The sequence below is a fragment of the Myxocyprinus asiaticus genome, chromosome 10, assembly GCF_019703515.2.
Source record: "Myxocyprinus asiaticus isolate MX2 ecotype Aquarium Trade chromosome 10, UBuf_Myxa_2, whole genome shotgun sequence".
NCBI lineage: Eukaryota > Metazoa > Chordata > Actinopteri > Cypriniformes > Catostomidae > Myxocyprinus > Myxocyprinus asiaticus.
The window spans coordinates 441,638-464,514 of record NC_059353.1 but is presented as its reverse complement, the minus strand read 5'-3'; the positions used below and the strand labels follow the sequence as shown (position 1 = coordinate 464,514).

The 22,877-nt window shown below is 37.8% G+C and overlaps 2 protein-coding genes across 3 annotated transcripts in view; both read right to left on the bottom strand.

The window, feature by feature from the left end:
* The window catches only part of LOC127446849 (interferon alpha/beta receptor 1a-like), a 33,338-nt gene extending 19,096 nt beyond the window's left edge, over nucleotides 1–14,242 (bottom strand). Inside the window, exons 1-2 of the mRNA XM_051708139.1 lie at nucleotides 14,049–14,242; nucleotides 5,781–5,910 (exon numbers count right to left, since the gene is read on the bottom strand). Coding sequence (XP_051564099.1) covers nucleotides 5,781–5,910; nucleotides 14,049–14,106 — 188 coding nt within the window. The 5' untranslated portion in view covers nucleotides 14,107–14,242. The remainder of the gene's footprint in view (nucleotides 1–5,780; nucleotides 5,911–14,048) is intronic.
* A 5,381-nt stretch (nucleotides 14,243–19,623) lies between these two features.
* LOC127446839 (uncharacterized) overlaps nucleotides 19,624–22,877 on the bottom strand; it is a 50,766-nt gene continuing 47,512 nt past the window's right edge. For both annotated transcript variants that reach the window (XM_051708122.1, XM_051708123.1), the window contains one exon: nucleotides 19,624–21,698. In XM_051708122.1, coding sequence (XP_051564082.1) covers nucleotides 21,033–21,698 — 666 coding nt within the window. In that variant the 3' untranslated portion in view covers nucleotides 19,624–21,032. The remainder of the gene's footprint in view (nucleotides 21,699–22,877) is intronic.

Genomic DNA, 22,877 nt, shown 5'->3' with positions numbered 1-22,877 from the left:
TTGAAATGTAATTTGGGACGCTTACCATTCCAAATGAAGGACTTCGCTATGCTATCAAATTGCTTGAAATAAGAGAGGGGGACATCTACAGGGAGAGACTGCAGCAATTAATTGAATTTTGGAATACAATTAATTTTAATAACATTAACTTTCCCAATCATAGATAAATGTAATGAAGCCCACCTATCCACATCAATCGAAAACCGTTTTATTAAGGGGTCAAAATTAACTAACTAAATCACACAATTTTGCTGGGAATAAAATGCCCAAATACTTAATGCCTTGTTTGGGCCACTGGAAAGCACCCGGCTGGAAAGCCGTTACTGGGCAGTACGCTGTCAGAGCCAAAGCTTCGGATTTAGACCAATTGTCTCTATATCCTGAAAACTTAGAAAAGGAATTAATAATTCTGTGGAAGGCAAGGCATAGATCTAGTGGGGTCAGAGATGAATAATAAAATATAATCTGCGTAAAGCAAAAGTTTATGCACCATATCTCCCGCCACCACCCCTGGAAAATTATCCTCCTTTGTTATTGCGGCTGCTAATGGTTCCAGAGCAAGACAGAACAATAATGGGGAAAGAGGGCAACCCTGCCGAGTGCCCCTATCCAGAGTAATTAGCCCATTTGTTTGTACCGCCGCTACCGGGTGTATATATAGTAACTTAATCCATCCAATAAATGTACTCCCGAACTCGTATATTTCCAAAATCTTAAAAAGATAATCCCATTCTACCATATCAAATGCCTTTTCGGCGTCAAGTGAGATGGCAGCGACATTCTGTCTGATCATTCGCCAATGAACGCATGATATTGATGAAACGCATAATGTTATCAGAAGAGCTATGGCCCCGAATAAACCCCACCTGATCTATACGTATAAAAGATGTCATAACTTCAATTAATCGGTTCACCAAACTTTGACAAAATTGTAACATCTAGCTGGATCAGGGAAATTGGACGGTAACTCTTACACTCGCTTGGATCTTTGTCCTTTTTAAGAATCAGACTGATCCAGGCTTGTGTCATGGTTGGAGGAAGCTTTCCATTCTTTAATGATTCCATATAAACTTCTAACAAAAGTGGAGCCAATTCTGTAGCATAAGATCTAAAAATTCAGCGGCAAAGCAGTCTCGCCTTATGCAATTTAAGATTTTACACAGATTATATGTATAACTCTAGATTATATAGGCTTGGTCTTAAAGACACACCCACCTGCTGGCAATGCTAATCAGAAGTTGGAGACATAACCCATGTCTTTTGGGGGTGTGTTAAGATCCAAGATTTTTGGTTGAAATTTCAGAGTTACTTGTGTGACGTTTTGGGCACTCAAATTTTACTTTGCCCCAGACTTTGTATTTTGGGCGATGGGGCGGTCATAAATTTAGGGGTCAAATATATAAAAAAAATATGGTTCTGACTAGTATTATGATTGGCAGACAAATTATTTTAAGGGGCTGGAAGTCGGACGGAGTGCCATCATTTCAAGAGTGGTGTGCAGAGATGGGGAGGGTGGCAGCTTTTGAGGAGGTGGCAGGTAGAAGGCTGGGGTTTGGGGACTTGTTTTTTCAGAAAGTTGGGTAGGCATTTGGTGGTTTTGGGGGACTCTCTGGGAAGGGATGGGGAGAGAGAAGTTTAGTTTAATTATGTATGTTTATTTATTTATTTGTTTTTTCTTGGTTTGTTTGATTGTGTATTATTTTATGTGACCACGGGGGTTGGGGGTTAGGGTGGGGTTGGTGAGGGATATTAATGGGGGTTAAAAGTTAAATGTTGATTTGGTGTGTATGTGTTGTGTTTTTCTCTGTCGGGTTTTTACTTTGAATCAAAAAAATAAATAAAAGGCAAAAACACTGGATTCTTTTCTACTGAACACCTGAAGACTGGAATTACTGTTAATTTTGCTGCTACATTATCCAGTATACTAGTTAATAATAAAGTGTTTCTTAATAAGCTATTATATTGAAATAATGTGTAGTTAGAGGTTTGTGTTTCTTTACATATTAAAGAGTACTGCCAATTAGTTCCACACAATAATGTAAAGATATTCTAAACTGATTATGCAAAAAAAACAAAAAAAAAACAAACACTGGTATCGGCGTCGGCTGATACTGAGATTTCTGATATCGGAAGAGAAAAAGTGGTAGGGTTAGGGTGTCTATTTCTCAAACTAGAGACTCTGATGTACTTATCCTCTTGTTTAGTTGTACATCTGGCCTTCCACATCTCTTTCTGTCCTTGTTAGAGCCAGTTGTCCTGTCTTTGAAGACTTTAGTGTACACCTTTGTATGAAATCTTCAGTTTTTTGGCAATTTCAAGCATTCCTCAAAACAATGATTGACTGACGAGTTTCTAGAGAAAGCGGTTTCTTTTTTTGCCATTTTTTACCTAATATTGACCTTAAGACATGCCAGTCTATTGCATACTGTGGCAACTCAAAAGCAAAACACAAAGACAATGTTAAGCTTCATTTAACAAACAAAATAGCTTTCAACTGTGTTTGATATAATGGCAAGTGATTTTCTAGTACCAAATTAGCATGATTACTCATGGATAAATTTTTGGAGTGATGGCTGCTGGAAATGGGGCCTGTCTAGATTTGATCAAAAATGACTTTTTTCAAATAGCGATGGTGCTGTTTTTTTACATCAGTAATGTTCTGACTATACTTTGTGATCAGTTGAATGCCACTTTGGTGAATTTAAGTACCAGTTTCCTTCCGAAACAGCAAAATCTGTACATTATTCCAAACTTTTGGCTGCCAGTAGTATATATATATATATGAGATGAGAAACTCAGGGCTCTGGGCTTAAACAGCTCGCTGTGCAGCTGGATCCTGGACTTCCTGTCAAGCAGATGCCAGGTGGTTAGAATAGGCAGCAACATCTCATCACTAACCCTCAACACTGGAGCCCCACAGGGCTGTGTTCTCAGCCCACTACTGTATTCCTTGTACACACATGACTGTGTGGCAACACATAGCTCCAATGCCATCATTAAGTTTGCTGATGACACGACGGTGGTAGGTCTGATCACTGACAATGATGAAACAGCCTACAGAGAGGAGGTGCACACTCTGACACACTGGTGTCAGGAGCACAACCTCTCCCTCAACGTCAGTAAGACAAAGGAACTTGTGGTGGACTTCAGAAGAAAAGACAGAGCACACAGTCCCATCACCATCAATGGAGCACCATTGGAGAGAGTCAGCAGCTTCAAGTTCCTGGGTGTCCACATCACTGAGGAACTCACATGGTACATCCACACTGAAGTCGTTGTGAAGAAAGCTCATCAGCGCCTCTTCTTCCTGAGACGGCTGAGGAAGTTTGGAATGAACCACCACATCCTCACACGGTTCTACACCTGCACTGTAGAGAGCATCTTGACTGGCTGCATCTCCGCCTGGTACGGCAATAGCACCACCCACAACCGCAAAGCACTGCAAAGGGTGGTGCGAACTGCCAGACACATCATCGGAGGTGAGCTTCCCACCCTCCAGGAAATATATACAAGGCGGTGTGTGAAAAAAGCTCGGAGGATCATCAAAGACTCCAGCCACCTGAGCCATGGGCTGTTCTCACTGCTACCATCAGGCAGGCGGTATCGCAGCATCAGGACCCATACAACCTACTGTACATTCTATATATACTTTTTTATATATATTTTTTTATTGAATAATGTGTATCTATATAGTGCGTATTGTATACTGTACAGTGTATGTTATTATTTGTATACTGTTGAGTGTAATTATGTATATCAGATGTTTAAATTGTGTTGTGTTAATTTTATGTTATTGTAAATTGGTTTGTTGATCAGAACTGCACCCAAGAATTTCACACCACTGCACTTGTGTATATGGCTGTGTGACAAAGTGATTTGATTTTTGATTTGATCACACACACACACACACACACACACACACACACACACACACACACAGAGACAGATGAGCCAAAACATTATGACCACCTGCCTAATATGCTGTTGGTCGTCCACGTGCTGCCAAAACAGCACCGACCCTCCGATGCATGGACTCTACGAGAACCCTGAAGGTGTCCTGTGGTATCTAGCACCAAGACATTAGCAGCAGATCCTTCAAGTCCTGTAGTTTGCGAGGTGGAGCTGCCATGGATCTGACTTGTTGGTCCAGAACATCCCACAGATGCTCAATCTGATTGAGATCTGGGGAATTTGGAGGCCAGGGCAACACCTTGAACTCTTCATCATGTACCTCAAACCATTTCTGAACAATGTGTGCAGTGTGGCAGGGCACATTATACTGCTGAAAGAGGCCACTGCCATCAGGGAATACCATTGCCATGAAGGGGTGTATCTGGTCTGCAATGATGTTTAGGTAGGTGGTATGTGTCAAACTGACATTCACATGAATGGCCTGATCCAGGGTTTCCTAGCAGAACTGCCCAGAGTATCACACTCCCTCCACCGGCTTATCGTCTGCCCACAATGTATCCTGGTGCCATCACTTCCCCAGGTAAATGGCGCACACATAGACGGCCATCCATGTGATGTAAAAGAAAATGGGACTCATCAGACCAGGTGACTACTTCCACTGCTCTAAAGTCCAGTTCCGATGCTCGTGTGCCCATTGTAGGTGCTTTTGACGGCGGATAGTGGTCATCATGGGCACTCTGACTGGTCTGTAGTTTCTCAGTCCCATACATGCACTGGGTGTTGTGAGTGTGACACATTTCCCCGTAACCATCAATACAATTTTCTGTGACTTGTGCCACAGTAGACCTTCTGTCAGTTCGGACCAGACGGGATAGACTTCGTTGCCCTCACACATCGATGAGCCTTGGGCGCGCAAAACATTGTCGCCGGTTTTTGGTTTGTCCCTCCTCAGACCACTGTCAATAGGTACTCACCACTTCTCACTGGGAGTACCCCAGAAGCTTTGCTGTTTCAGAGATGCTCTGACCCAGTCATCTGGCCATAAAAATTTGGCCCTTGGCAAAGTCACTCAGGTCTTTACACCTGCCTATTTCTCCTGGATTCTACACGCTGACTATGAGAACTGATTACCATCACTTACTATCTAAATCTACCCAGACCTTGACATGTGGTCTTGTTAGGAGATGATCAAGGTTATTCACTTCACCTGTGAGTGGTCATAATGTTTTCATCAGTGTGTGTGTGTGTGTGTGTGTGTGTGTGTGTATATTATATATATGTGTGTGCTTTATCTTCATGAAAATAATGTCCAGTGCAACAAATCTTAATGGTCCTAAAAATTTGAAATGTCCTTTCATAAATAAAATATATATCTTTATTTCTTTCTTTTGATTTTGAGGTGAAATATGACCTGCACATGTTCTTGACAAGTTTAATGAAGTTCACTCTTAACCTATAACAGACAGTGAAAGTCAGTCAGACCCAAACAAAGATGTCAAGGTGTCTTCAAGAAACTTTTTTCCTTTTGATTACTGGGTGAAATATGACATGGAAAAATCATAGTACAATATATTGTACAAAGCTGTGTTCTGCTAGAAACTGTGATAATATCGTCTGACACATTATTCAGCTTCCTGCAACGGGAAATAAACTACAGGAAACAAACCCACACAAGAGTCCAAATCCCCTACAAATTTTACTCAAATATCCAAAGACAGAATTTCTTATTATATTGTAGTGCTTAAAATGTCTTTGCCACTGCCAAAAGCATTATTATTATATATAAATTATATAATTAATGAAAAGCTGATTATGAATCAGCTATAGTTCAAATCACATAAGCAATGAGAAATGAAGCAGCCTCTTACGCGAGATACTGTGCAGTGAAGGTGACAGTGCTGTTAACAGCCATCTGCTGACTCCAGTCCCATTGCAGGACATAATGCGTGTTCAGCGTCTCAAGAGTCACATTCCGAGGACCGAGCAAATCTCCTAGAACTGTGAGACACACATACACACACATTAGGCTATAATACAGGTGAAAGTAAAATGGCACATGTTCATTTAAATGCTTTGTTGGATATCCGCAGTCTATACACAGTGACAGCCTAAATCACATAAGCAATGACATGGACAGTAAAATAATGCCTAATGAATATATCAAATCCACAAACAGAACACAGTGGTATAATACTGTATGTGTTTTAAGACCTTGCTTCAACATAGTCTTTGATATTTCTTTTAACCGATGAGAAAATTATATTATTAGCTTTCAATGCACCACAGCAGTTCTCTTACAAAAGCTACACATCTGGCAGGAGGAAAACGATGTGGCTTTGTATGTGGTTTACATTTGAAGGTTTTTTGTGAAACACACACTAAACTGAGCAGTTACATAATGAAAACAGGAAATGAGAGGAAAATATTTGATGCATTATCAGAATTCAGGAGATTCACTCTACTTAAGAGTCTTCCCTTTACTCCTTCACGTTCCGTGACAAAACATGACTTAATTTATTTCCTTTATTTACAGCCTATTATTTTACTGATCTGCTCCTATGCTGCTGAGCACTTCAAAAAAAATTCTTAACCATTAAATGCATACTCCGTTTCCACCTGGTATTAAGATGTGCCTCGTGTGATCCGATCACATGTGGTCAGGTGAGACACATCGCTGTTTAAACTTGGTCGCTTAAATGCGTCTCCTGTGACCACTTGTTTTCGGATTTGGAGGGTCTCTGTTTCATGACGACATACATCAATCACTATGTCAGTGTGGCACTGCATGATAATAAAGCGCATCAAAGTCAGTAAAGGAGCTTCATGTGTTTGTACTTATCATCAGTGTTGATATCAGAGTCAAGACATTTTTATTTGTATAACAACACACATCGTTTCAAAGCAACTTTACAGAAAATCATGCATAACAGAAAATGAAACTGAATCATCAGACACACTAAAAAGATCTGTGAGCTCTCGTGATTGTGTGTTCGGGCATAGGAATGTATGGTGATCTTACGATTTGGTTCGATATACAACGAGGTTCACGATACGATATAATCTCGATTCGATATAATAACACAAATGACAAAATATGACAGAATTTTTTTTATTTTCTGCATTTTTAAGCAAAATTCTCATAATTTCTTATCAAAATAAAGTTCTTTAATACACAATATAAATGCTCAATTTTAATAAGATTTTCTCATATACATTTCTCTTTTTTAAAATTTTTAAAAATAGTGGGCTACATTCAAGCTAATCAGGTGCAGAACAAGCAACAGAACTGAACAAAACCTGTCCTGAAAAAAAGGATGTGAAAGTGTATATTTATAATAATTTGTTTGTCAACATTATTATAATCTAAATTTAACTTTATAAAAATACAAAATTTCTACATTATTTTAATAATATTACATCATGAAATTGTATATATAAATGATATGAGCCATCACTGTTTGAAATAATGTGTACAATTTACAAGTAATAACACTGAGTTTACATTCATCTGTATAAGAAACGCTAAAAAGGTTACTGTCACTTTAAGGGTTCAACAAGCAGCTCACAGTGTTCCAGTTTATCTGACTGTAAAGAACAGAAAGGATTTTAAGACAGTTAAGATGAAAGTTGAGTCGCCTCTTCTTTGATGAACACACGGAAGAAATGACCATTTGAATCTCAAGCACTTTTTATCAAAAGGCGATTTTCCAGGTATTCCCGTTCTTAAATTACCAAAAGCTAAATTCAAGCACTTTAAAGGACCTTGTGTGCACCCTGTAAACAGTGTAGAAAAAAAGCGCAGCAAGGGTAAAAATCAAGCAATAGAGAGATTATGTTTGACGGGTCATTTCATTTAGGATCACACTGGTTCGCGATATATATTAGGGCTGACCACATGTGATCGGATCACCTGAAAAGCATTTTAATACCAGGTGGAAACGGGGTCTATATTATGTAAGTATTAAATTGTATTTGCAATTGCACTTTCCATTTGTGAACGCATAAATTGTGACATAATCCTTATTCATTAGATCTAGTATGTTACAATAATATCTATTCCAATTTACTAGTACTTATATATTAAACACTAATACTCATTTATTAGGCAGTGTCTATTCCAAATGTTACTAGTGGTCGACCTATTATCAGTCCCACCAGGATTTCGCTGCACTTTTTCCTGATTTTTGCGGACCAAAATGACTGAATTGGCTGCAGTTTTTCTAAATGTTTTGGTTGTTTGTTTTGGTTGTTTTGCAGTGAAAACTCACAAAATGAAAATTCATACTCATTACACACCTCTGCAATCACATGTAAATATTTTATATCAGTAAAAAAACATTTATAAACATTTATTTTCAACAAGTGTTCATTTTCATATTCGTAGCCTACTGTATTAAGCACTTCAAATTCATATCACATTTAATTGGGTTTTTAAGTGAATGTTTGGGATTCTTTGTATTAACGTGGGTTTTTGTGTCTCATTCACAGCACTCTGGGTGAAAATGAAATGCTAGCTGTGATGTACCCTGTGTGTGCTGTCTGCGGTCCCATGAACATTTAGACAAGGATTTTGATAGGTGAACGCACAATGTGGAGGAGATGAGGTGGAGACCCTTAAAAGTCTTAAACGGAGATGATACAATGGCTGCTGTGCATTTGGATATGTTGTGACTGCTTCAAGCTTTTCAAACATTTGTTTTGCCGCTGTCAAACATGAAGAAAAGCTATGGGATTCCCTCAGATTTACGTTTTTTGAAGAAAATGTGCGGAAATTATAAAAAAAAAAAATTGCAAGCTACTGCAAATAATGCAGATTGGTTGAATTTGCAAGAATTCTTGCGATTGCAAGATTGCAAAATCCTGGAGGGACTGGATTATGGGTTTTTTTAATGGCCGATGCCAGTATCCAGAGAGGCTGATATCCAGAGAGCAGGGTGGACAATAGGCCGATATATAACACAAAATTTTTAAACAATTAGAGAACATTTAATTAACTTTTATTTAGCACTATGCTATATTTACTCAATGTTTCACACAAAACTAACTTTGTAAAAAAAAAAAAATCTTTAAAAAAAAAAAATCAGATTGTGTTTTTTAAATGGCAGATAGCAGTTTCTTCTGGTTTCTGTTTAGTCAACCAACAGTAGTAATTTGTTTGTGCAAAGAAACTTAATATATTAGAATAAAATAACAACAGTGCACTCAGTCATCCAGCAACAACAGGTGGCATGTGCACAATAGCAATCGCATTCTCTCACAAAAGGCCGAATCAAACTAATTGCACATACAGTGCACAGTGAATGTGACATTTACTTAATCGCACAAGTGCTTTTATTTTGAAGTTGCTCATGCTCGTGCGGATCCAGCGAGCAGCAATCTCCTGGCAGCTTTCAGTTTACATGGCCCAGATTGCCTGCTTTGAGTGTAATGGACTGACTGTCATGTAACATTCGTTAGCCAGAGGAACAGAGTTTTGATCTAGACTGATAGAATGCGCACTTCAGAGGAAAATATATGTTCACTCCACTGAAAGAAATGCTGGATTTGTTCAAGTTTTGCGAGGTTTGTGAACTGCATCTGTTTAAACAAGATCTCTGCATATTTTCAGACAGTATATGATAGAAGTTTTATTTATATTTGCCTTTATATCATTAAACAAGATAGTTAAAACTACAAGTAATATTTCTCATGTCACTGGTCACAACAATTTTTTTTTTTTAATTGCCAAATGTAAAACCAAGTCCAAATGGCTACTTTGTAATAAGTACTAGTATCTAATAAATACTGTATTTTCTGAAAATAAAGTCGCACCTGAATATGTCACATAGGTCAAAATCACGTTGTTGAGAGACCCCCCCCCCCACAGATAAATCACATTTGTGTAGAAGTCACACTGACATAGGTTTCATGCAGCAGGCATTAGGACCCAGGAGAAGCCACTAGAGCCCGACCGATATGGGATTTTTGAGACAGTTACCGATTTTAGAGAGGGAAAATTCACCGATACCGATATGGTGGCCGATATAGTTAATTTTTGAGCTGGAATGAAAACAGACCTTTTCTATGTGGATTGTGCACCGATTTAGCTAAATAAACATCAGTACTGTATGTTTAGTATCAGTCAGTTGCTGAACATTTAAATAAAGAATAAATAAAAATACAATAAATAGCTAAATAAACATCAGTACTGTATGTTCAGTATCAGTCAATGGTTGACCATTAACAAAGAATAAATAAAAATAAAATAAATAGCTAAATAAACATCAGGGGCCGGTTGCACCAGCTATACGTACGTTACAACAGCCTAGTTGTGGCGTAAATGGGCACCAAGTCAGAATTTACACTCTACTAAATATTTGAGCATTGCACCATCAAACTTAGGTAGAACATAACCCTATGTATAAACTAATTCCCAAAATTGTTGGATGAAGTCCTTATTAAATCTGGGAGGTCTGTACACAAATGCACAGAAAGCATGACCCAAGATATCAATCTTTAAATATTTGGACCTCAAAATGGCATATATGTCCATAGGTAGTGTTCTACATTTAAAAGAGTTTCTAAGAACAGTGTCAACACCACCTCTTTGCCCTGAAGTCCATGGGGAATTTAAAAAGTCACAGCTTGGTGGTGTTAGATCCCCCAGGGTCATTTGTTTGCTAGGATTCAGCCAGGTATCAGTGATGAATAAAAAGTCCAATGATCGTGATATAAAAAAGTCATTCAGGATAAAAGACTTGTTCGATATTCAACGTGCATTAATGAGGGCCATCTTAATAGTGGCGACATCTGTGTTTTGCGGTGAAATAAAAGATGTGCGTTTCAGCAAGCTGAGATTATCAAAGTTGACACCCCGCTTCACATCACTTTTAACTGTCGGAGGACAATGGCGTGAAGACCAGATGACCGGTATGTGATGGTTGTCAGGGGAATCAGCCGGTAATCTGCAGGGATGTCGGCGTGACCTTCAATAGTCATACCTGGGGAGAAGTGCAATTCCAAGAGCCGCGCAATAGTTTTAAACTCCATCTGACAGGCGGGCCGAGTAATTTAAATGCCGTAAATCCAGAGATGAGTAGAATAAAACCATATCGGAAGAAAGATGATTACATGAACTTGCAAACAAGCAGGGAGCTCTCCGCTGAAACTGGCGAGGGCCAACAGAAAAACTCCAGTAGGCCAAGATGGGCAACAGAAGGCAGAACATCCTCAATGCATCCACCAACACGACCCGAATTCAAAGTCCACGCACTCCAGCCCCACTGGACGCCGACAATGGACAGGGAATCAAGCAGCCTATTTAAGACTGCACGTAGCAGTCCTGGTGAAAACCATCGGTGAGTGCAGCGGTGTTAATTTCCTTTGAGGTAATCCAGCCAGACGTGAGATGTAGCGTAGATTTCAAACAAACTAAAAAGTCAATAGTCCATAAGATTGTCCAAGATTGTATAAAACTTGATTTCCTGAGGTCGCACATACAAAAGGCCACTAAAACAAAAGCATCTAAAAACACTGAAAAGAACCTGGAGAGCAGCGGCAGACAAACACGCCAGTGTTCACTCTACCAGAAGTTGACGAGCAACTTCATTAATTGGTCATAAAATGTGATCTCATCTTCATCGAAGTGATAAGTATACACAAACACAATGTGCTTAAGCTAACAACACACAAACATTTATAATCTTTCATACAGTTATTGAACACCTCCTATTAAACACTCACAGTGCTCTGGAAAAAGTAAGTGAACCCTTTGATTTAATAACTGGGCGATTCTCCTTTGGCAGCAATAACCTCAACCAAGTGTTCCGGTATTAGACCTGCACAACGTTCAGAAGGAATTTTGGACCATTCTTCCTTACAGAACTGATTCAGTTCAGCCATATTCTTAGGATGTCTGATGTGATTTGAGGTCATTCCACAGCACCTCTATTGGGTTAAGGTCTGGGTTCTGACTGGGCCACTCCAAAGGAGGATTATATTTTTTGAGGCCATTCTGTAGTGGATTTACTTCGATGTTTAGGGTCATTGTCAGGGCCAGTCAACCCATTAGGCGACAGCCTAGGGGCGATCACATCAGGGGGCGCCAATCTACAGAGCCAATTTCAGCATGTGTCCAATCGGTGTCGAACAAAACACGCCCTGCACCTTCCGATAACATGTTGTTGCGCCCTTCACAGAACATATAGACCATGTACTGAACGCCTTACTACCATTCTACTCTTACTGTTATGTCTGTGTTTGGCAAAAACAATGAGAGTAGTATGGCTAGTATGCTATTGTGAACACGGTCATAGACTCATGAGCGCAGGGCTTGTGAATCGGATGATGCTTGATGCATGAATTAATAACTTTGAGTCAGTTTTTCCACATGAACTTCTCTAAAGTGTGGGCTGAATCATTTAAAGCACTTTGTCACACAGTAAAACAGCATCGGGATGCTTTAGAAGACAACGCTGAATGAAGTGGATATTTACTTACAATTAATTTAAACAAAACCTGCAACTGCATTCAATTGTTTATCAGTGATAAAGAAGGTCATGTGTGAGTGCGTGAACAGCCTTTGAGCAATTATCGAATGCAGGTAAAGACATTTTCTAAATAAAAGTCTATAGAAATACTAAAATTACATGAAAGCACTTAAAAGTACTAAAAATTACCAAGCCAATACCATGTTTATTGGGCGTGTTCATGGGAGTAGCCTACCATATAAATATCATGATATAGTATAAAAAATACCAAGGTTTTACCATATTGTACCATCATTGTATCATGATACTGCCACAGCAGGCTTTTGAGAAAGATAACTTTGATAAACTTCATCTTGTGTTATGTATTGTAAAAAGGTGCCAATATGATTTTAGACGATAGTCTCATTAATGCTACACAATATATGTAGGCTACTAAAGAAAACGTTCAAATTATGCTCCTAAAATCACCAGAAATTAATGATTTTGTGCTGTTTAAAAAAATAATATATATGAGCTGTACAATTCTGGATAAATTGAGAATCACGATTTTTTTTGCTTAGAATAAAGATCACGATTTTCTCTCAATTCTGAAGAAAAAAATGCTTATGAGATTTACAAAACCTAGACATAAGGGTACTAAACAACCTAACATAATTTACTAGAGGTTCTGACAAAATGTTCTCTGCTTCAATCTATGCAAAAATGCAATATAGTTGTAAATCAAATATATAAATGTAATATGTCCTAAGTTCACAAGAGGGCGCAAAAAATACATTACAAACTAAATAGCACCTTGTTATTATTGCAAAATAAATAAATAAATAAAAATAATTCTGTTAAAAAAAAGTGCATTAAAAAAAATGTAAAAAGCAAAACGAGCGGGGAAAAAAGCTTCATTAACAGTTTTATGTCAACTTAGTTTTCCCCCACCCGTGACCACGCCCTTTGCTGGTAAGCTAGAAATAAAAAGTGCTTGCAATGCTGTTCCATCTTAAACGCTTCAGTTTTGTAAACAATTCCACTTCCGCTTTCAGTCTGATATCATGACTTTTACCTCTGAATAATATCAACATAAAGTATATCAGTTAAGCTTTGACTTAGTGCAACAGAGTATCATAATCTTGATTTAGAATACATTTTACTTTTGCATGTTGTTTGACGGTCCGTGTGTCAGATAACGCTAATATTTCGACATCAAAGAGAAAGCCGTTGAAATCAAACAGACAGAAAGCGCAAGTAACATTTAAGGTGGAGCAGGTAAATCGAAAAGGACGCGGTAGAAAAACAAACCATGTTGTGTGGTCTATCGCTCTTTATGTATTTATCTGAGATCCGTTTGACATGATCAATGTCTCATATAGAAAAGCACACATCTAAACCACCACTGATTCAGTCAGACAACATAACAGTAACAGTAATGAATCACTGAACACCTACTCACTAATTTGACAAGTTCTCATCAAAGAGAAAAACGAGAATTGAAACTACTGTGCTATCTGAACTGTGTTTTTGTGACTGTTCTTCGTTTGTATATTATTGTTACTATTGTAAAGTGTCCTTGAGCTCTAGAAAGGACCTATATAAATGAAACTTATTATTATTATTAAACAAACATGATCATTACTGTTAACAGCTCATCTCATTTTCGTCATCATTTGAGGAACTTACCCACAGATACTTCAACCAGGAGGAAAAAACAAAGTGCAGAGCAGCAACGCGCGTTCATATTTCCATACAGTGATGACTTAAGTCCACATCGCGCTGTCTGACCGAGTTGAGGTGAGATTTGTTCAGTTTCCGTAGACTAGTATCGACATTAGTCAGAAGCAAGCGTGTGGCTGAAGATGCGGAAGTGATCTTTGATTCGTCAGCTGTGACGTAGTGACGAAGCTTCAGTTCACTGTACGATACGTTGTGTAAGATTGCTCAATACAGGTTTGCTTTCCAGACGGTTTTAAACGGAATTCTTAAGATTTGAAACATTTCCGTCATTTGAATGTTCTGAAACTTGTCCTTGAACATCTGATTTGAACAACTTTAATTTATCTATTAATTTATCCTGTAAAGGCCTTCCTGACAAACGTTATTTAAATAATTGTCAAACTGTTTGGCAGATACAGGCCGATAACATTTTTGGGTGTAGCTCATAATGACTGATATGATATCCAAATATAACAACTTTTTACACACAGTCACCAAAGCAATCTGAGAACAAACAACAAATCGAATAAAATTTCAGACTCAGTCATTTCATAACTGCACAACATGTGACCACGAAAACTGAAATTCAGCAAGATTTTTCTTTGGATGGAACAAGTGCTAAAATATCCTAGATTGGGTCATTTCTGTTGTGCATTACATTTTCATCTCAGTGGCGTATCCAGGACATTTTTACTGGGGTGGCCAAGATGGGGCACAGACCTAGTGTGGAGTGGCGATACTGGGAGAACCTTTATGAATGGCACATGATCAAAATGTGTAAATATCGCATTGCTTTGCTTCAACATCTACACATGTAGAATAAATGAATTCTTAAACTCATGTTAGCATTCACTGAATTGTTTGTATTCAATATCAGACTGTTGTTTTGACATTTGACAGTTTTCTATTCCTGTTCTAGTTCAACCTATTACAGTTTCTGGGAATCTCTGGTTATTTTAACATAACATCCAGTAAATCAGTAATTGTTTAGGAAAAGTCAGTTACACATTTTTAAGAGCTATTCTCATTGTAGAGAATTAATCTGCATATACCATCAGGTATAGTGTATAATCATAAAAAGATACAAGTACAGGTGATAACTGATTGAGGCGCAATTCAATCAATCATTCAATCAATTATTCATTCATTTATTAGCTATAACTGCACTGTCCAGCAGAAATATTGTTAAATTGGGTACAAATCAGTGTGTGAAATTGGCTATGAGGGCTTATAGGTGTCTGTCTGGAAACCCCAAAATTGCAGATTGAGCTCTGTATACAGTAAAAAACAAAACTCTATTTACAATGTCTACTCAGGTTTATTTTCCACATGTTCTGATAGCTTCAATTACTTTGAATATTACCAAATAAAATAGTTAGTTAAATCATTTGCATCATTTAAGTGCAATTTGCCCTGCCTCTGCATATTTAAAATGTCAAATAAGGTATAAAAACTTTGAAGATTTTATTGGTCTGACTGACCAATAATACACATAAAGAGCTCATAAATAACTCATGTAAAGACTTAAAGTACAGTCACAGCACAAACACACAGGTTAGCCATATATATAACTTCAGCTATTGAACATATATATCTGTAAAACGCTTTACACACCTCCGTCATTAAATCAGAAAACATGGCATTTAATATTTCATGCCAATATAAAGATAACATGCTGAATGTGGTGTAGGGTCTAGCTTACTCTTTAACCTAGCTACTGTAACAATGAAAAAATGTTTTCACATTCACATGGAAATTCGGGATAAATTAAACGTTAGATTAGATGAACATACCTCTCAAATAACAGCTTTCTTTTTGACCACAAATCGACGTCGTCAACTCATTGGAAGTTGGAGGTAGACGCTAGCTCGTGTCAGCTTCGTGCTTCTGACTGACCATTATACTCCAGACCTGGCGCCCGCGACCTGCGGCACCTGCCTGGCCACCCGCGGCCTGCCCCTCCCCCCACTGATCAAAGATCAGCTCACACAGCTTCAGTCCCCCCACTACTATAATAGTCAGAAATATAAAACTGACCCTGGGTCAGCGTGGCTCTAAATCAACAAATGACCTGAGATGTCATCTTTGACTGACAGGTGTTTCTATTGGTTCTTCGTTCTTGTGTTGATGAACATGATGAACTACCAATCAGTTCTGGGGTGGCCACAGAGTGGCCAATGAGATTTCAGGGGTGGCCCAGGCCACCACAGGCCACCCCCTAAAATCGCCACTGTTTCATCTCCCCATCATATATTGTCTTAATATATGAGATAACACAATTTTTAAGATGGAAATAATATTATTTTTCTTTTATCACATTAACACAATTAAGTGACCATGGGTACATTTTTAAATGATTTTAGTACTTTGGTTAGAGCAGATGTTGCCATTTTTTCCTTGTCCTCGGGTAACTTTAAAACAACCAGTTAATAAAGAAATATTTATTAATATGTTTTATATTTATTAAGACATAGTGTTTCCTGATTGGTCTCATCGTTTTAGGCATCCTGTTAATCATTTGCCATTGTGTAAATAATCAAGTTATAATTGATAAATTCAAGTTCCTGAGCTTGACCAGATCGTGTTTTATACTTCCTTAAATTACAGTACATCACAGTTATATTCATTATTTAAAATTTACAGCGCTCAAAAGGTACTGCATAACAGGAATAAGCCAGATATGGACAAATAAATAAAAAAGGTGGAGAGGTCAATGTTATTAAACAGTGGTGAACTCTTGCATTGCATTGTCAGCTTACATTGTATGAAAATACAGAGCTGAGATATTCTTTTAAAAATCTTCATTTGTGTTCTGCTGAAGAAAGCAAGTCATATACATCTGGGATGACATGAGAGTGAGTAAATGATGAGAGAATTGTCATTTTTGGGTGAACTTTTGTGTATTCCTTTAACTTATTTTGAACCCAATTGTAACCTTACGAAGAGTATGAACCTTTACCCCAGCTCGATACTGACTATACACTTGCCGTTGACATGTGGATGACACACTCTCGTCACATTTGTTATTTGCAGAAAAATATGCATAAAAACAGATAAGCATGAGAAATACTATTCCTTCAGGCTGAGACACACACACACACACACACACACACACACACACACACACACTTATTGCAGGTGCTTTATTGTAAATCTCACTATACAGAATTCCACAAAATTTCAGAGACATCTACACAATTTGTTAAGAGGTTACTCTTAATTGAGCCAACCTGTCAGATCCCTCAACTTTGCATTACCTGATTCCTGGAATAAAATGTGTACAGTTGTCTAATATATACACGCCAAGAGGACAAACACAATTCCAGCAATTGCAAGAATATCTGCATGTACAGGTGCATCTCAATAAATTAGAATGTCGTGGAAAAGTTCATTTATTTCAGTAATTCAACTCAAATTGTGAAACTCGTGTATTAAATAAATTCAGTGCACTCAGACTGAAGTAGTTTAAGTCTTTGGTTCTTTTAATTGTGATGATTTTGGCTCACATTTAACAAAAACCCACCAATTCACCATCTCAAAAAATTAGAATACATCATAAGACCAATAAAAAAACATTTTTAGTGAATTGTTGGCCTTCTGGAAAGTATGTTCATTTACTGTATATGTACTCAATACTTGGTAGGGGATCCTTTTTGCTTTAATTACTGCCTCAATTCAGCGTGGCATGGAGGTGATCAGTTTGTGGCACTGCTGAGGTGGTATGGAAGCCCAGGTTTCTTTGACAGTGGCCTTCAGCTCATCTGCATTTTTTGGTCTCTTGTTTCTCATTTTCCTCTTGACAATACCCCATAGATTCTCTATGGGGTTCAGGTCTGGTGAGTTTGCTGGCCAGTCAAGCACACCAACACCATGGTCATTTAACCAACTTTTGGTGCTTTTGGCAGTGTGGGCAGGTGCCAAATCCTGCTGGAAAATGAAATCAGCATCTTTAAAAAGCTGGTCAGCAGAAGGAAGCATGAAGTGCTCCAAAATTTCTTGGTAAATGGGTGCAGTGACTTTGGTTTTCAAAAAACACAATGGACCAACACCAGCAGATGACATTGTACCTCAAATCATCACAGACTGTGGAAACTTAACACTGGACTTCAAGCAACTTGGGCTATGAGCTTCTCCACCCTTCCTCCAGACTCTAGGACCTTAGTTTCCAAATGAAATACAAAACTTGCTCTCATCTGAAAAGAGGACTTTGGAACACTGGGCAACAGTCCAGTTCTTCTTCTCCTTAGCCCAGGTAAGACGCCTCTGACGTTGTCTGTGGTTCAGGAGTGGCTTAACAAGAGGAATACGACAACTGTAGTGTCTGTGTGTGGTGGCTCTTGATGCCTTGACCCCAGCCTCAGTCCATTCCTTGTGAAGTTCACCCAAATTCTTGAATCGATTTTGCTTGACAATCGTAAGGCTGCGGTTCTCTCGGTTGGTTGTGCATCTTTTTCTTCCACACTTTTTCCTTCCACTCAACTTTCTGTTAACACGCTTGGATACAGCACTCTGTGAACAGCCAGCTTCTTTGGCAATGAATGTTTGTGGCTTACCCTCCTTGTGAAGGGTGTCAATGATTGTCTTCTGGACAATTGTCAGATCAGCAGTCTTCCCCATGATTGTGTAGCCTAGTGAACCAAACTGAGAGACCATTTTGAAGGCTCAGGAAACCTTTGCAGGTGTTTTGAGTTGATTAGCTGATTGGCATGTCACCATATTCTAATTTTTTGAGATAGTGAATTGGTGGGTTTTTGTTAAATGTGAGCCAAAATCATCACAATTAAAAGAACCAAAGACTTAAACTACTTCAGTCTGTGTGCATTGAATTTATTTAATACACGAGTTTCACAATTTGAGTTGAATTACTGAAATAAATGAACTTTTCCACGACATTCTAATTTATTGAGATGCACCTGTATGTCCCTTTTAAAATACATATTATTTTACACAAAGATCTATAAATATCTACGTTCATTCACAAAATAAAGCCAATGCCCTTCCATTTAATACACATTGCTTGAGGAGTTAATTATTACCATTATTAAAAATGTTTGCCATAAGAATTTAATCAGATTATTTTCTTGGGGCCTCACTGTAATTGCAACTAGATTTCTGGTGCTTAACTGTATCAAACTTTTGGGTGGTTCTGGTGTTCAGGGTGGTTGCAAAGACTCCACCGTCAAGTCACTGATATTCTGTTTCGGGTCCCTCATTCAATGTAAATCTATGGGCCTTTTTTTTTCTTTTTTTGCCCATTTTATCATCTGGCAAATGAAAATCATAAGCCTGATTGCTTAGAAAAGTAAAAATCACACCTCTCCTCAGTAAGCAGCATGATTTGAGGTATCAATCATACCCATAACACAAACAGTGTGGGACGAGTTACGTGCGAAGCTTAATACTTCTGCTTAGACGTTTGTTCAAATCACTAACCTCTTGAATGAGCAATAGTAATAATAACTCCTTATACTCAGGCGCAGTTTCGGGCTGCAGTCCCCAATTTTTCACACTCAAATTTAAAAGAGACCCCCCCCCCCCCCCCCCAAATAAAAATAAAAAGACTCCAATTATTCATAAATAATATTGTATGTGTTTATAATTTTATGATAGTTTTTTGAAAAAAAAAAAAAAAAAAAAATTATATATATATATTCTGTTGTCCTAACTTGTAATTCTGTTCACTCTCTCTCACTTTGAGAAGTCTCATTTTATTCGACTAGATGGCAGCAAGCACTACAACAATTTTTTTTTCTCTATCACATTCCATCGTAATATACAGATCTGAAATGTAGGTGGTGCTCTAATGCATTTTATCCCTCACAGACAAGCTCGTCCATAGACATTCAGTCTAATTTTCAGTTCAAGCGCCAACCTCATTGTTTCATTGAATATCTCTGACTCTGAGTGGACTAGAAGCTCAATCTAGGTGTCATTAGAAAGGTGAGATACTCCCCTTTGATATATAACATTTTATCATCAATAGTTGATAACATTTTCTAATGATTTGTTTTGCATGCATTTCCTTCTGGATGGCATATTTTGTTCTGGACATCTAAGATATAACATTGAATTATTCAGCCAAGCAAGCTCAAAGACAAGTAAAAAATTGCTTAGAAAACTACCTAAAGGTAAAAGCAGATATAAAGTTTTTAGCTACTTGGGGCTTATAGCTGCATTAATCGGAGCATAAAAGAGATGTTTGTATTTGATGACAGAAATCATATTTCACTTGGTCATTCTTTTGAAAATATTTCGAACTGTGGTATTAGGGAAACAAAATTAACTGTACAGTCACATTCTTGAGAATGAGAACTTTAATTTGATATATGACTTGTCCATTTAGGTGCTACGTGAAGGACTTTTATTTTTATATAAATAGTTCTACCCCATTGCTAATTTTCAATGAGAATGTTTTGAGGCCTTGTTATGTTATTTTAAGTAACAAATGGTTATTTCTGAAAAGTTCAGATCCTAAGCTTTCAAATTATACCTCAAATGCCTGACTTGTGCATACAGAGACATTAACAAATTAAGTATACATTTTTTAGCAATATAGCCCCCCCTTTGAACCCGTCGGCGGGTCCATAGAATTTAAGGTTTTAAAGGAATTGTTCATCCAAAAATGAAAATTCTGTTGTCATTTACTCACCCTCATTTTTCATATCACAAAAGGAGATGTTAGGCAGGATGTTAACCTCAGTCACCATTCATTTTCATTGCATCTTTTTTTTTCTGATAGTCTCTAACATTCCGCACATCTCTTTTTGTGTTCCATCAAAATCATACAGATTTGGAACAACATGAGGGTGAGTAAATGATGGCAGAATTTTAATTCAGGGGTGATCAATCCCTTTAACAACTGATCTGAACTATAAAAGTCCTTGTTCAAACAGACACGGACAAATTCTGAATATGAACACGTTCAAGTCTTTATATAAATATTATACATCTTCATCTTGTTATATAGTTTGTGTCACAATAATCACTTTCCTCTGACGAGTCAGTATTTTGTTTGTGCATGTGTCCCGAGTGTGTCACCATATAACCTGATACTGTGTCAGACTCATTCTGTATGTCCAGGACAGGAGAACATACAGAAAGAAGGCTTCCAATTGACATCAGAACATCCGTTTTTATTATTTCTGTTTGCACAGATGCAGATGTTCCTTCAAATTCCTCTGCTGTCCGTATCGTCATCAGAGGTATTCTGACTTGTAGTACTTCACTTTCCAGTGGTTTGGGTATCAGAGGTTCACACAGCTCTTCATTATCTTCCTGCGGTCCCAGAGCACTCAGAGTCACTGAGAACAAGTTGACGTTTCCTGAACTATACCCTGGTGCATTTTTCTCTAGCTGAGTCTCTGTGATTTCAGGTCTGGTTATCTCTGCAGACATTTCTGACATCACTTCCTCCTCACACTCAAGTTGGGAGGGCATGATTACAACAAGGTCCAGGGCTGCTTCATCTTCTGTATGACACACTCCAGAACAGTCATGAAGAGAGTTCTCTTCACAGTTATTACTTTCCAAATCACTGTGGTTAATTACGCACCCCATGTAGGTGCAACCGCCTTCCTCGTCTTCATCATCATAGTCATTCTCATCCTCTGTGTCCACCTGTGAAAGCATCAGTAGGAGAACTTATAAACTGTTTCAAGGTGACAGTGTACAATTGAATGCAAAATAGTTCAAAACGAAGGGTTAATTTTTTGATTTTGAAATTTAAAGGTGGAGTGTTATTTCTGCTCCACTAGCATCACAAATCATAATTGATTCAAATGTGCCAGAACCCAGACAGGGTTGCTGCAGAGTTTTAGACTTTTTAAGACCTTTTTTCAAGACCTGAACAAATAAAATTAATACAGTATCCCCAAACAAAAACAAACCCACACAATCTCAAAATAAATCATGTGCATAGACTCTTACTTAAACAGGCAGGGGCACACATTCAACATGAACTTAACATTGCTTATCAGTAAAACAGGGTAGGATATATGCAAGTTTAAAATACTCAAGACATGTTTTCCACATAAATATCACATTAAAATGGGTTTATGTACCATTATATAAATAAATACAAATTAGAGGTTGACCAATATTGGATTGTGCCGATTCGATAATTTATTGAATGTGTTGAGTTTTTTAAAATTGGTAGCCTATGTTAAATGTTCTTAGTCTTTCCTTCCAGTAATGGGGAGGGCCAGAGGCTACAAGAGTCAAAATTTAATTAAATTCCAGATGCACTTTATGGTTTTACAATAAAACAATTAAAAGTAAACAATGTCATATTTCATTAACACTAATACCATCATCATCAACAGTTGATCATTAGTGATAGTTTATCATAAATTTCCGATATGGCTTAATGATTGTGAACTGCTCTGCAACAGCTGGAAACGTTCACAAGCCCCCGCGTGCTTGGAGAAAATACAATAGTGCCACGTTTCCACTCTGAGGGACGCAGCGCATGCATTTATTCAATTAAATCATATTCTTCTGAAGTTTGATAATCACATTAGGTCATATCACGATTCCTGTCTTTCCCTCCAAATTTAAGACCTCTTTAAATAAAAATTAAGACTTTTGTTGTATCATTTAAGATATTTAAGACCTTACATTTTGCAAAACTGAATTTAAGACATTTTAAGGATTTGTGGGAACCCTGCCAGAAGACAATTCATAACATTCTTAGCACTGCTGCAAGTGGCACTACAGTGCACATTAGTGAAAATCGTCATCATCTATAGGCAGTTTTCTCTTTCAGGCCAACTAATGTCATAGCTGAACAACATTTTG